Here is a 16,038-nt window from a genome sequence, read left to right on the forward strand (position 1 = left end):
TTCCTTCCAGTTGTAGCATACTAACATAAACAGCATTTGCATATGGATGTCATAAAAGTGACTAATGCCAGCAATCATCATACTTTATTGCAGTAATGTGACACATGTGCCTGAACATCCTAAAAGATCTGCATAAAGCTCATTGGTGCTGAAGAAATGGCACACCTCTTATCTAGCTGTGACACCCATGGCAGAACAGGCTTTGACAGAAACCAGAGCATGAATCCAGCTTTAGATAAGTGTACAAGAGAGAAGCGTACTAGCTGCTTCACTGCATGACTCAACAGTGCCGGGTACGTGTCCTCTACCCTAAACCAAAAATCAAGCTCAGGAAGTTGAACAAATAGCATTTTCTAGTTTAATAGCCAGAAAGTTCAGTGAACTCCTTGGCTGCAGCTGTTGGCCATTCAGTGGAGAGACAACTGACTCTGACTCGGCCTTGTACCCAATCGTATTTTAACATCTCGGATTCTCCAAAGAAGGCTGCAGATGGTTCCTCTAGGAGACGGGCAGTCAGTTGTGCCATGAGTGCAAGGCTGAATGCTGCCATTTTCAGTCAAGAATTTGCAGTGTCGAGGGAATTCGTCACAGCTCAGCCTTGTCAGATTTTTCTTGCACAAGATGAGGGGGGAGGGTTGTGAACCCAATTACATCATCATATAGCACAGAAAACACATTTGCATATCACAGACTGTCTTTCAGAGCCTTCAGTTACTGGTCAGGCTTCCTACACAAGAGACATGTGCATGATTATGCCATGTGCAAACAGCCACTGCTTCCTAATGCCATCCCAATCTGTTGTCCACCTTTTAACAAGTATGACAGAAGTATAAATGTCTCCAAGGTAAGACAACCTCATGTAAAAATTGTTTAAAAATAACTGGTCACTGCATAGAGTGAAGAAGGATGCAAAGCGGTGCTCCCACTGTGAGAAAAGAGAGCTGTGCTGTTGTACCAGGCATCAGCACATCTGTGTGGGAAGGAGGCACTTTAAATGTGCGGGTAATTTCAAGCAGAGTTTACACCATAATAGCCACAGAATAGGGCAACTACAAGACGCAAACTCAGGCTGGCAAGCTATGTCTCTCCCAGAACAACTCCTTTTTTTTCATCTATGTGCATAGGTAAGAAGGCTGGTCTCCCTGTCACATGGACAATCTGTGTATCCTGGTGTGCTGCTGCCCATCTCAAACACATGTAGTTCATCTCCCATGTCAGAGAAACATCTCAGAACTGTCCCTCTTGGGAGCCATCAGGTGCTTGGGTGAAACTGCAGCACATCATGTCCTGACCCATATTTTTACCCATACCAGTAAATAGTGAACCCAAAGCCTGGACACAGGTCTCCAGTAATGCAGCAGATGTTGTGTCTGGTGGCTGACAAGGTCCTTCAATGTTGGCTGCTCCTAGCGAAACACGCAGTGTGACCCCAGAACTGGTGCTGCAACTCTCCACCACAACCAGTAACCCTGCTTTGTAGCCAGATGTAGCAGGAGCTCCATGCATGCAGTATCTAACTATACAACCCCATGGGACGTTATTCTATTGCAAATACCCTGTACCATATCCAGCAATCCTTCTCTGTCTTGTATTTGGGAAACAGGAGCCAAAAGACTGTGTAGTAAAAAATATCTCTTTCCTAAATATAGTGCACACAGGGCAAAGGCTGTTTATCACAACCCTTTAGTGCTAATGTCTTCTTGAAGTTTGTATACCTTGTTTTCTTTTACAAGCAATTGAACCAAAACATTTTCTTGGCATTTGCTTTCATTCCTCATTTCACTTCTTTATCAGAGATAGAGAGAGCAGTATATTTATTCGTGAGAGATTCCCCACAGGTAATCTTCAGTTGCAGCACATAAAACTTAATTTTCCCCAATTGCACAGGGTTTCTTATTCTACACAAAGTTGTAAATCACTGCAACAAGACTCCTCGCTTGCTCAGCGTAGGCAAAGCCTTGTAGTACTTGAAAAATTACTTTGGCTTTCCCATGTGCTCCTTGGGCTGCAATTCCAAGAGCTTCCAAGAGCTTCACAGATTTATCCAGCTTCATGCTTTCTGCAGAGAACATTGATGATGTGAGGTGCACATAGGCCTTTTTCTCATTGTCCACCAGACCACTTTTGGTATCAAATTCAGAAGGGACTTCAGCAAATATATATATTTTGCTTCTTTCATCCCTATCCTTTATCACATTAAGTTGGAAGGAAGTGTTTTCCTTAAAAAAAAAAAATGGTATTGTTTCTTCCTTCACACAATCCTGAACATTACAAAACCAGTATTTTCAAGAACGGTATTTCCAGGAACAAATCTCAGAGAAGGAGCAAAAGAGCATGATGTCATATCTGGTAGCATGTGTGCACAGTGCAGCTATCAAGAAGACAAGGGTCCGCGCAACAACAGGAGCACGATATTGCCTGGTTCACAATCCCATTTATAATTACTTGGGATCATGTGCTATAGTTTGGAAGCCATTTGCTTTAAGACTCCCAGGCTTGATGTGGGCACTGACTTTGAGGAAATCCTCTGCCATAGTTGGTGGTATTTGACTTGTCAATTTTCAATTACTTCAAAATTGTATGGTGTTGTTGATCACCCAAGTAACAGTAGCACCAGGAACCTTGTGGAACGTTAAGGAGGGAGGCAGAAAGTTGCCAGAAAACTCTGAAAACATGAGGCTTGGCTCTTCTTGAGGCATGTGGGCTCTGCAGATATTGCAGATCTCTGGATCACTTGTGATCTGCACAGCTCTGCTCCAGAAACTGCAGTATCTTTCTTAGCCCATGCTGAAGTTTTGAGGTCCAGCTGGCTCAAAGTGAAAGTTTCTGCAGGTGAAGGCATTTCTGGGTTTCAGCACAAAGCTTCTTCAGAGGGCTTCCTTTCCTTGCAGTAACTGGCAGCAGCAGTAAAGGGTTCATACAGCTGCCGGTTGTCAGTGGGGCATAAGGACTACATCTGAACTGCTACTGAAAGCCTCCTGAGTCCATCTTGGTCTCCTGTTCAGGCTGCTGCCCAGTGTAAGGCTGCTCAAACTTCTTCTGCCAGCACCAACATCTTCTGTCATTGTGCAGGTGGGTACCTGGACCCAGGAAAACAAATGTTTTCCTTTTAACAAGAACAAGACTGAAGGAGGCTCAGCACAGCCAGAAAATTGGTGGCTTTCTACTAGGAAAGTGACAGTGTTGTTTCAGGTCTCCTATGGCTGTTCCTCTACACAGGGACTTTGAACCAGGAGCCCAGGTACCCAGGGGAACTCACAAACCACCATAGACTCGGTAATTTCTGTGACTTAGCTGAGAAACAGTTTCCTGATGGACGTCTTGTCAAAACCAACGTGTTCCTTGGGAAGTACTTAAGTTCCAATGAGTTTCGGTTTTTGATGAAAAAAATAGTTTGTCAGTAAATTCCTCACAAGCTCCAACAGGGACTTTTCTCGTACTGAAATTGGTGCCAGATGGGCACCAGTCCTTCCACCGTTGAAGACAGCTGGAGTTTTGCCACTGACTTCAAAGGAATTAGGATCAAGCCCATGAATTCATGACTGCACTTTTTATTTAGCTTTCTGAATAATTTATAAGTAAAAATAGGCTGGATTCTCCCACTCTTTCTGATGTTGAGTAAAGCTGTATTTGGTTACATTTCTTGCTTTCAAAGGAGCTTTGGTGCAGTCATGAGCATTTCATTATGAAAAAGGGTGTCCATAGAGGACAGATGGGGAGAAAAGAGAAGGAAATCCTTAGGCACATTGAAGACACAACACATCTGAGATTCAGGGATGACAGAACAGAGTAAGGTAGTCCTCATTCTTGGACCTGAAGGCTAGATAGCTAGAGTTGTTTCAGGGAGAGGAGAGGGATGCAGAAAGCATACTTCTTTTTGATGAGTTCACCTATTTTTAATGCCATTGCATTTAGTTTTACTTTCTTTCTTCTCAGTGATTTGGACATTAGTTTCCATAAGGTTACTTGCTGCGCTTTGCTCCTGAGCAGACTTTGCAGCAGACTGCACATTTTTCTGGGATTCACCAAGCCATGTGTTTCTTCTCCATCACTGCGAACCATTTTCCATCTTAAAACTGTTTGGAAAAAAGGGAAAGAAAAAAAAATTCCTAGTTCACCACCCAAGGCTTAGTGTTTACTTCTGCTGCACGCATCATTTATTTTCATTCTGCAAGATCATGATGACACGCTCGTCCAAGCACATGCTGTTCTAATATGCTACATTCCTTCGGCCTTTCAGTGTGTTAGAAGTGACATTGCTGCTAAATGAGAAAGATCTTGTAAGACAGGGAAATAGATTGCTAAGTACTGCTGCCTTTCAGGGAACCGTGTTGTAGACAAAAATGATTGGCTTGCTTTTTCTGGACTATACGTAATTGTGTATATGTATGACCCTTATTAAGAAGGGTATCTGCTGTATGGTTTTAGGGACCTCTTTCCTTGAGGACATGCTAACTTATTTAGCAGGCTTTTGGAAAAGAGAGTGAGTCGTATGCCTCAGCCTATGGCTGGAGGAACAGGACACCTGAAGTTTGAGATGTGTCCTAGCACAGTATTTCTGCAGCTATCGCTGCACATGAATGTGTTCAAGCAAGCGCATGTACTCTGCTTCTTGTATTTTCTGGGTGCATGGCATAACTCTGCTGTCAATCACCGTGTAGGGTGTCAGAAATCTATCTTCCACAATGGATAAACCACTTGCAGAAAGTCTGTTCCACATTTGCTTGTCCCTCCCTGGCAATTAATTAGAAAAGCCGATAGTGGATTGTTAGAGATTAATACAAAAACATTAAATAATGCTTTGGTTTAGCTATAATATTTTCTCTTAAACTGTGCCTTACTAATTATTTTTTATTAGAAGATGGTGCCTAAATGAATAATTGAGATAGGATTTTGTAGCTTCTATTCAGTGAATTTAAACTGTCATCGAGAACTTAGGAGGCTTTCTCTAAATATTTTTAAATCTGAATTTACAAAACATGTAAAAGATGAGAATTATAGATGCATTCAATATGACTTCTTTGGAGAGCCTTTGGCACAAGTTTGTCTGCTGATATCCCATTAGGAAGCCCTTGGAACTGCTGTGTGTCCACTGTACAAACTTACATAATGAACATGTAAAGGATTAGGCAAAGCGTTATGTACTTACTCCTACGCCCATTTGAGTCAAAGGCTGTTTTGCTACTTGGCTACAGTAGAAGAAAGGTTGTATCCTGCATTTGCCAGTAGGGATAACAGTAAGGAAAAGCTGCTTTAGCTTTCTGAAACACTGCTTTTTGGGGAGGAAAATGCTTTCACAGATGCAGTCCTCCCAGGGACCTGGCAGAGACAGGAGACTGTTGTATAGTTATGCCCTTACTTACTTAATAACCTCGCTGTGCTTCAGAACATAAATTATAATACTAGCAAAACTAATTTAATGAGGGCATAAGAACTTAATATTTCCTGAAAGTAACTACTCTGAAGTGAAAACTCAGTAATAAATTCAGACTGTTTATTTTAATCACAAAATCAGCTATGGAACTCCAAGTTGCCAAAGTTTCTGCAAGGCATAAAATAGGGATGTGCATGATCTTCTCAATATTTATGAACCGTAAAGTATAAAAATTAGCAGTCCCTAGGTGACAATATTTTCAGTCTTTCAGAGGGACATTGTGAAGAAGTTTTATTCATAATTTTAATTTTCCTTTCTGCTCTGCTCAGTGGTTCTTTTCAAAACCTTGAGCATAATATTTTTTCTTACCAATTTGTTCTTTTTCATTAGGTATACATTGACTTGTGGGGGTTTGTACCTTTTCACTTTTAAAAGGGGCCTGAAATAACATATTTCTGATCTTATACCTGTATTTGAACAGCACCATTCTTTAGCTAATACTTTCCATAAAGACATAAAAAGAAGCTTACATAGCAAATGAAGCATTGTTTTCCTGAAAGTCTTAATAAACTGTATGTTCTTATCCAAATTGGCTCCAAATACTTAAGCATGTGTGTAACACTGAGAATTTAAGCAATCCTTCCTCATTCAGAAAAGAATGGCATTTTAGTCCATTAGTGACACTTTGGTCTCCATAGTATCAAGTATGTGCTGAAGTATGTTGCTAAACCAGAAACAGAGCAAGGTCCTCTCTTTGGTAGGTCAGGTATCAGTCCGAAACAAGTCCCTTACCCAGACCTAAATGACTAGAAAGTTAAGAGTATTCAATAGCAGAATAAGACTTACTGTTCTCTGTCTTACAGAAGACAGCACCGTCAGTGAACTACAACGACCCAGGAGCTGCTGTGGTGACCACTGTGTATCAAGGTGTCCCTTGGAGGTCTAAACTGGGCTAGAACAATTTTGCCACTACCATGGATTAGTAAACACACTGGCGTATTTGTCAAGGGAGATGCAGTAAAGGTTAATTATTTAAACCTGACCTAAATTTCCCATGCTTCTATCTTGTTCCATAATAATAGCAGTAAGTTCCACAGTAATAATTTGTTATTTGGACTAAAACTAGAATTAATTATGACCCACACTGCACAAGAAATAGCTTTTCCTCACTCCATATCAGCTGGTGTATGTAAGTAGGTGCATAATGCTGCCCATTGAAACTATCGTTCATTAAATCACATTGGGATATAAAGGGCATATTTAGTCCCATGTGGGAATAGTCAGTGCAGATGACAGTTTCTCTCCTGTATCCCTTCATCCTTAACAGAGAAATATGTAGAAACTGTTTACAGGTAGTCCCTTTTAAACCCACATGTATCAGGAACTGGGGTGTGTGTATATGTGTGAGTGTGTGCAAGCATGTGCAACAAGAGACAGAGGGAGAGAGAAAGTGACCATAATGTATTCTGCAGAAAAATGAAGTTTACTTAGAGACTAATAAAAAGATAATTTTGGCAGCATAGAAGTCCTGAGTGAGGTAGCTTAATGTTTGCATCTTTGTTGCCCATATGGTAAAATCTCAAGTAGAATATCTAAAATAGTCATATCTAAAAGCCAGAAGAAGAAAAAAACCCTCTCCTTTAGTTCATATTGCATGGGCTGTCTGGCTGGAGGCCAAAGTCATGACAGCTTGCATTGTGGCGGGGAGAGCAGTGTGGCTCCCTGATCAAGGTCAGCAAATTTTTAATGAATGGAGCTTGATTACTGCTCCCTTTGTGGGAAAAGGTTGTCTGGAGGTGAACAAGCCTCTGTGCACAGAGGTATTCCATACACCCCCTCCTTCACTCTCAAAACCAGATGAGCTGGAGCTGTCTCCAGTACAGTTCCTCACAGCTGGGGAAACAGGCACAGTAGCTCTGTGAACTGAGGCTGGGGCATCCTTATCTCAGCATGCAGCACCCACAGTCAATAGTCACTGAGACCCTGGGAACAATTTTACTGTACCATTTCATCTCACCTCTTGCATGGTAGGGTCCTTCAGCTATCATAAGGTTTGCCCTCGCAAGGTTTTGCATTCCCAGACCCAGGATTGCAGGGCTACTGGGAATGTTTGACTGGTTTGGCATTCAAATTCAAGCCTTATCCCTCTAAATCATATATCAAGTTTTCTAGGACGTCCCCTTGTTACGGAATGGATTTGGGGTAAGATCGGTCCTGCTGCAGTCTCAAAGACATTTCGTGATTTGGGATTAGCAGGACAAGAATTTCAAATGTAGGTTCTTTCCAGAGGAGGGATCAAAAATGGGCGAGAAAGTTGAGTTCCAGTATTAGGGGTTGTCATAAGAGCTACAGCCTTCCTGAAATGTCAAATTCCTGAGACTGACTGTGGGTCAGAACTTTCCAGTAAGCTTCTCCTCTGGAAGCAGATCTGCCTGAAGACCAGATGACAGACACCAGAAAGCAATGCTTGTTTACATACTCAGAGTTTAAAATAAGAAATTTGCAATCACATTTATGTTTAAAGAAGGATTTCTGAAAGCTCTTTGTGAAGAGGCAGCACCATTTGCTTTTACAAAGTAGTAAGCAGAACCTTTTCTCTGGTATTCATAGACTATTTGGGATGTACTTTCCAGCATCTGTGAGCAAAGATGTTTAAAAACAGTTCTCTACAAAAATAAAGTTGTAAAGCTATAAAGCATTTTTTATCTTGGCAGACCAAAATAAATTTTTTCCCAGTATTTCAGGAAGACTCTGACATTCCCAAAAGTTCATTATCTTGACTGTTTTGGGAAGGGGTTTTCTTTTTGCCTTTAATCTTCTATTGATATTGAGAATTACTTTGTTTGTATCAATACAGGGCTATTTTTTATCACTCCATGCTTAGATACTAGCTCTCTTATTGACCTTTTTAACTAGGTTTCATTTTGAATAAAAAAAAGTAATGGATTTTGTTGTTTTAAAAAGAATAGCTTCGGTGTTAAATTGGATTCCAGCCAGTGGGATTTATAATCTAATTCTTACAAAAGAATGACAGTTTTGATATTAAGAGCTGAAGCACTTCATTGTCCATATGGAGCATTGTTGTAAAATCAGGAAGTTCTAAATTTTTTTTTTTTTAACTCTGTATTTTCCTATGTCAAAGAGTTAAAATATATTCTTTTCCTGCTTGCTGTTGATGAGCAAAGTATTTCCTCACCCTTTGCTGTAGAAAAGAATCATGCATATTTGATGTCTTTCTCCTTTTCTCCTTAATATTTCAAATAATTCAGCTAGACTACCTCCATCAATTGGGTAAGTGGAGCTGTAACACCTACTTAACGGAGGGGAGCCATCTGGTTTCCTTGCAACTTGGAGCCTGCTGGCAAATGTTAGGTTGTACCAATTTAGAGCATGATGAAGTGGGAAATAATGGACATTCTTGAAGAATCTGAAATGGGATCAGCTGTTATTGGTAAAAATTGGCAGGTGCAGTGCACTATGCTGGCTGTAAGCATGGTCTCAAGTTGGAGAGTGCAGCTGGGAAAATGGCCTGCTAATTGAATGGTTGCAGGACTCCCAGCAGCTCTGACAGTAGTGGAGCATCATTAATTGGAGGCTCTTCGTTGACTTGGTGGAAGCTGTCACAGAATGAAGAATCCTGCAAGTTAATGTTTACTTTCTCGGTGTTAGTGTGTTTATTGCCTGTTACTCAGAATGAGTACTCGTGGAAGGGCTCAGAAGTGCTTTCAAATTTAGGACTGGCATAAGGCTGGCAACCTCTATTTCTTATTTATATTTACAGCATGGTGACAGCGGTTGGGAGTCATAAAAGTTACTCAATTACACATTTGTTTAACTGCACCATTCTGTTGTTATCTTTCCCATCCCTCTCTTTTTCCCTTTTATTTTCACTTGTATTAGGTTTCTAAATTGGCTTGTCTTGGAGCAGCAACTATCTTTTTTTTTTATTTAGAGCCTGAGAAGACCTTGTCCTCGACTGAGCTTCTTGGATGCTGCTGTAATTCATACAGTGGTTATAGAAACAAAAATAGCCTGGTGTTGGTCCAGAATAGTATTACATGCACCTCTGGTTTATGTGGGTCTTAGAATAGCAGTGTATGCAAAAGCACGTATGTGTTATCAGTGGCTTCCTTTTTCGTATGTTGTTTTTATTCATTAAATGCAAACATATTGCAGTTCATCCTAGTTTAATATAAAGGTCTGTTGGTGAAATGTAGCATTTTCCCTCAGCTGTTAGCACCCCTCAAGGGAAGATCTATTGGCAATGAGTGCTGTGCAGAAAGCACTGCTGACTTCAGAGTGCACTTCATATATCATCAGTGACTATGGCACCCCTATGCACCTAAAAACTCTCCAGCTATGGAAGGCGTAGCTTTCCTGTATGAGTTATGGTGGCTAGGAGTTAAGAGGCTTCAGTGACAGGGTTGTCCCACCCAGCTTGCCTTTCAGATTTATAGGCACAAGGTTATCTGTAAGTGTGGACTGAAGGAGGAACAGTGGGATGAAAACTAGTCTGAATGTTCTGGTGCTCTGCCTGTCTCCATGGGCTGTAGACCAAGTTTTAAACCCTTTGGGAGGACTGATGAGACCAGGTTTTCAAGGTGGGTCCTGAGCAAGTCTTCCGGTGGCCATCATGCTCTTCCCTAGTTGAGGTGATACAGCTGGAAAAAATGCCTTCAGCTTCCGTCTGCCTTTGGATAACCTGTGTCCAGTGAGAGGCAGGAGATGAAACTGCAAGGTTTTGGAAGCTGTACCTCTGGATCAAAATCCTGTGTGACAAACATCAAGCACAGGCCTGTGATGGACCTGGGAATAACGAGACATTGTTGAAGAGGCTCCTGCCTCCTTCCCCTGGCTCTGCCTTTGCAGCCTGGGGCAAGCTATTTTGGGGAATGCTGTTTTTCTAAATACCACAGCTTGATGTGCACCAATTGGTGGCGCATGGTTCTAGCCTAAGTCTCCTGGATGCTTATTCTGCCTCTCTTTTGACTTTTAGGGCATTAAGAAGTGAATGGAAATAACTCACCCAGCCTCAGAAAATTAAGTAAATTGGGCACCACCCTGGGGCTGCACAGTAACACTTGGCTTGGGGCAGGTTTGGGGAAACAAAATGGGCTAGTGTGCCTCCCGGGGACCTGCCTGGCTGACTGAGAGATGGCGGACAGATGATGAAACCAGGCTGGTTTTAGGACCTGTCCCAAGCACGCCCTTTGCCAGGGCAGATCCTCCCTGCGGCAAGGCCTGCAGGCATGGAGGCATGCATAGCACCCCAGATCCGACTCTGCCCCAAGGGTTAGCCACCATATTTCAGTGATCTCCTTGCTGGCCCCACATCTGGAACTGGGGTAGGCCACCAGGAAAGGATTGTGGTGCTTTGGGGAGGAGACCCCAGGCAGGTCCAGCAGGTGCCGTAAGCAAGCTGTGATGGGCTGTTAATGTCCCCCCTTCTTTTCTTTTTTTAATCTTCTTTTATCTTTCCCTTTTTCTCCACACAGCTGAATGAATCCGCCAAGCAGCTCATCGAGATGGACAAGACGTGCTCGGCTGCTGCCTCCGGCTGCGACATGCCACTGCCGACAGAGACAGCAGCAGTGGCAGCATCAGCAGCGGTGGGTCTGGCGCCGTGCTCCACGCTGGCCGGTGCTGGGGCGGCCGGGGCGGCTCAGCGGCAGGCAGAGGGCAAGAAGAATGCCAAGAAGCGCCACTCCTTCACCGCCCTCAGCATGACGCACAAGTCCTCCCAGGCTGCCAGCAACCGGCACTCCATGGAGATCAGCGCTCCCGTCCTCATCAGCTCCAGCGACCCACGGGCAGCCGCCAGGATTGGGGACCTGACCCACCTCTCCTCCAGTGCCCCAGCCCAGGTAAGGCAGGGGTGGAGGTGGGTTTTGGGCTCCCTTGGTGGATGGCACGTCATTGCCTCACCTCTTTCAAAATGTCTGACCCTTGCACGAAGCAGTTGCACAGTGCTGTCATCCCGATGTGATGGTACTTGGCATATGTCGTTCCCATTCCCGCATTAATCAGTGGGCAGGTGTGAGGAGCTGGAGGATAAAGCAAAATTTGATTCACAATAACACAACACATTTAAAAAAAGTAATCCTACAATTTGTTCAAAGTAATGTGGCTTATGTTGCATCACTTTCTGTTGTAGAAAGGAATAATTTCGAGTGATCCTGTTACCCTGAATGTATCTGTTACCCTGCAGGGTAGCAATGTTGGTATGAAATTCACACACTGGGGATAAAAAAGATTTTTGGAGTAATTATTTCCCTACAGATCACTGGAGGACGAGCAAATTTACCGTACTGTCACAAGTGTTGTTACCCAGAGAGTAGCTGCTGTTCAGAAACACCTCAGGAGGTTTCAAACCATCAGACATGCTGAGGGTGCAGTCCTCCATTCTTCCGCCTCTCGAAGGAGGGGCAGAGGAGCAACCTCCTGTACATCCCCACAGGTCCCAAAAGGAGATTCCAAGAGTCCGCTTCTTGGGGTCTGAAAAAAACAGGAGCCAAACTCACCAGGGATGCGCTGCAAACCCTTGCAAATGATTGCTGTTTCTATGGATAAGGGAATCCAAGTGGTAACTTTCAGTCTGAAGGCACAGAAGAGAATGGAGGATAATAGTCCCAAACCTCTTCTGCCTCAGCCTTCCTGCTCAGTCATCTACCCACTTGGTGTGCAGGTTAGCAGCAACGGGTTCCTTCCACAGACCAGCTCCTCATGGTCTGCGCTGCTTGCTAGCACACAGATAACCTAATTGTGGCAGGGTCTTCCCACCCCTTTTTCCTCTGCTGAAAAAAGCAACCCTGCCCTTTACCTCTCCCTGGCCATTCCTTTCTGCTCCTCGCACCCATATCAGGACAAACGCGGATCGCTTCCAGCCCCTGCAGTGTCCCAGTGCAGGAGGTGATCCATGTTACAGCCGCTGCCTGCACTGGTATGTGTATAGACAGCTGGGAGAGGGCAGCACGGGAAGGGGGACAAGCAGCAAACTGCAGGGACTGCCTTGGGCAGGAATGCCTGTTTATTGCAGTGCTGGTGAGTCTCCCCTGTGGGGCTGGTGTGGTGCCCCAGACTGTGGGGTCACTCTTGACAGCTGTGCCATATTGACACCCATGACATGAGCCCCCAGACATCTGCAGTGCAGGTCTGCAAGGACACCAAGGAAGGCAGGGTGCCTGCACGCATGCCGATGTGTGCCGCAGGGCCAGCTGAAATGGCATGCCGAGGGGACGCTGTCATGGTGGAGCAGCACCTTCTGCTCCCGCTTCAGCTTCTCGCCTTCCTCCACTGCCCATCCACATATAGGAGACAAGAGTGGCAGCTCCGTCCAACTGTAATTTAGCTCATTTTCTTCCACACGCCTTTTCCAGGCAGGGTGTCTGTGCCGTAAGGTGTTCCACTTCCTTTCAGCAGGAGGATGAAGGTGACAATACGGCCCCCACACAAAGCAGCGCATGTGCCAAGATGTACTGGGACATCTGTGAAGCAGCACAAGCACTAAACATGAGTGAGGGTCCCAAGCTTGTCAAGTAAATGACACCCAGGTTTTTGGCACTCAGAGTGACACATTTGGACTTTACAGAGATGTGACAGACTGTGGCTTTTCTGTTCTTGTGCGAGTCAAGGGAAAAACCATGTACACCCTTTGCTAGACTCATGTGGAGACTCATTCTAAGCTAGTAAACCACAAAAATTAGACCATGAAGCAGGAAGTGCCTTGAATATTCTCCCCCATTTTAACACAACAACTGGTGTGCAAAACTCCACTCATTTCACAGACTGTTGTGGCATTTGGGCACAAGCAGTAGGGGACAAGAAGGGCTCCTTATCAAAATCCAGCCTGAAGGAAGGTTGGTTGGGTCCTTTGCAGCGGATGGGAAGACATCTAGTTGGTGTCGTGATCGGAAGCACAGCTAGGGCTAGGGTATAATGAAGCCATTCCAGCGCGCCCATGGTGGGAACAGGTCTGGGAAGTGGTTCTTCTGCCTCAGGGCATAGAGCAGGGTTGCAGACAAGGCAGCTGAGCACATACCTCCTTCGCTGCTGGCCAGAACTGGCTTGGCCAAAATCCAGGAAGGGGAAAAAGAATCTTGGTGGTTCAGCTCAACCTTACTGAAAAGATGTTTCCCTCTGTCAAAAGTGTTATTGCAGCCCAGGGGCCCAGTCACCCCAAGCATGGCATCTGCATGAATGAATACATATCTCTGCTTTTGGGGGCCTTACTATTTGCTTTCTGGTTTGAGGGATTTAAACATTTTCTTCTGCAAAGTTTGCTAGGAATGTGGCTCTGTTGGGGAAAAAAAGCATGGAGCTGATGTTCTCGCTATATTCTCTTTACTGTAGGAGCAGCCTTCAGAAAAATGCCTTGCTGTTTTAAGAGTAGCAATAAAATCACACGAGCTACCAACATGAATTCACGTGCTTTCAGCCTTCTTAGTTAGGTCTACAAAGAGTCCAGAATTTGTCTCTTATAAAATGTACATTAAAATTGTGCAGCTATATTTATATTTCTATTAATCCCATAATAATAGAGGTTACATTTTAATTAAAAATGTCAGAAATTCAGTTCCTTCTCTGCCATCTGCTAAGACCTGACATGGCTCTGAAGCAATGATGCTGCAGCCTTAGAGAGAAAATCAGTTCAGCATTTTCCTTTTATTCACGTGGCTGAATGTCAGCTAAGTAGCATAAACAAAGGGCCCTGAGCTCTTACATCAAGACATTCAGGGCAGTGGGAATCTTGTCTTCGGATCATTTTGTTCTAAAAAGTGTTTGCCATTTTTAAGGTAAATGTCCTGTGTGTCTTGTTAGGGGTTTGACATCTTGACAACCTGTAAACTGATTCTACTGCTGCATTGGAAGAGCTCAGGGGCATTGCCGAGAGCACGGGCAGGTTGGTAGGAAAGATGTGCATGTAGCTGCCAAACTTACTGGTGAGCTCTGCCACAGGAATATGTCTCACTTTTTCTTTCCTTGCTTGAAGAGAAACCTCTCTGCCCCACAAGTCATCGTAACAGCCCTGGAGTGGTTCACTCTGTAACCATCTCAAGCCCTGGCTAGTTTGCAGCAGCAAAGTCAGCCAAAGCGTATTTCTTATAGGGGAAACAACAAATTTACAGTTTCAGTGCAGACTATCTAGCAAATTTATGCCTTTCCTTTCACCATTAGAATCCAAATTTGGTTTATTGTGCCTTTATATCATGTCCTTGAAATTTCCAGGCACTTCAACATTGTTTATTTAACAGATCTCATAAAAAGAAAGAAAGGAATTTTGTTCAGTTCAGTAAGTATGAGCTTCTTTGGTACATGTCAGGATTAGTGTTTAGTTTGCAGGGGGGGGTTCTACTTTTTAAAAGGTTTGACACAGTTTTCATATCGCCTGTCCTTTGAACAAGCAGAATTCAATTACAGGACTTCTTGAACAGCATTCAGTCCCCTACCTCAGGCAACCGCCTAGTGCCCAGTGAAACAGTCTTCTTAAAACAAGCATCCATTTTCCTTGTATACCTGAGGCGCCTACATCTGGGGCACCTGTTTTTTCTCTTCTGACAAGAGGGGAAACAGAGACACTGAAGGCTTCTTACTGTAGGAACTTAAAATTTAGGTGCAAAGTTTAGATGTTTCAGTAAATGTGGAATATATTCCATGCCTTAGAAGTTATTTCATGCATAGTATTGTATTCCTGTGGCTTTTGTCAGTTTTTGTGAATTGAAACCAGACTTTCATGCCGAGCTGACATGTTTTTTGTTTTTATGAGTTGTTAGACTATTATAAGCCTCTTGCTTCTCCAGGAGGGCACAGATTTATGTGTATTGAGCACCGGCATGCAGACCAGGGTATGAAATCACATGTTTTGAAAGCAGTTCTGCATATCATTAATTTAATAATTGAAGACTACAGGCCTTCCATAACATGTTCGTTGTTCTTTAAGCAGAACCAGCTCAGCTGTTTCCCAAAGATCCCAAGATGCATTTTGAAATGAGTGATGGTCTAAAAAACATCGTAGTTAACTGCAAACCTAGGGATGCTCAAAGGTAGAAGAATCAACTTCAAGCCACTTCAGCTGGATAAAGTAGTGACTGGAAGACCACAATAGCCAGGATACAAGGCATTTCTTTTCAAAGAGGCAATGCTGGGGTCTTCATTTCACTTGCAGCCAAATTTACTTCTTGCATGCTTTTTGTTGCGTGCTGAGTATCACTCACTAAATGTAAGATCTCCGTCTAAACAGTAATATGGTTTGTCCATCATGCAGAATGTCCTATCATGCTGGAAAAATGGATTTTTATTGAAGATGTAAGTAGTGCTGTAGGTCTGTGATGGAGCTGATGCTGAATTAGGTTACAGGTGTAGAGGAACAGTTCGTAACTGAGACTCCCTGGGGAGCAGGGAAGGTCCCCTGACAGTAATTGTGCCTAGGCCTCAGATGGCTTCTCTTGCTTCCATTTTCACCCCTTATGAATTATTCTTCCCTGCTATTTGGAAAGGTTGTAGGTCAGTACTGCTCCAAATCCCCTGGGTTTTGACAGAAATGCATCTCATGAATAATGAAGTGTGGCTTTGTGCACACCAGGGTAACAGCTGAGTGAGGAAAAAGGATCCTCCCTGCAGAAGGAACTTCTGTGTGTTTTGAACAACTCATCACCATGCACAAGAAG

General features: G+C 43.6%; 1 protein-coding gene across 1 annotated transcript in view; it reads left to right on the forward strand.

The window, feature by feature from the left end:
* The window catches only part of SH3RF3 (SH3 domain containing ring finger 3), a 251,240-nt gene that overhangs the window by 176,034 nt on the left and 59,168 nt on the right, over positions 1-16,038 (forward strand). The window contains exon 4 of the mRNA XM_074815193.1: positions 10,870-11,238. Within this exon, the coding sequence (XP_074671294.1) occupies positions 10,870-11,238 (369 nt within the window). The remainder of the gene's footprint in view (positions 1-10,869; positions 11,239-16,038) is intronic.

The sequence above is a fragment of the Strix aluco genome, chromosome 2, assembly GCF_031877795.1.
Source record: "Strix aluco isolate bStrAlu1 chromosome 2, bStrAlu1.hap1, whole genome shotgun sequence".
NCBI classification, from domain to species: domain Eukaryota; kingdom Metazoa; phylum Chordata; class Aves; order Strigiformes; family Strigidae; genus Strix; species Strix aluco.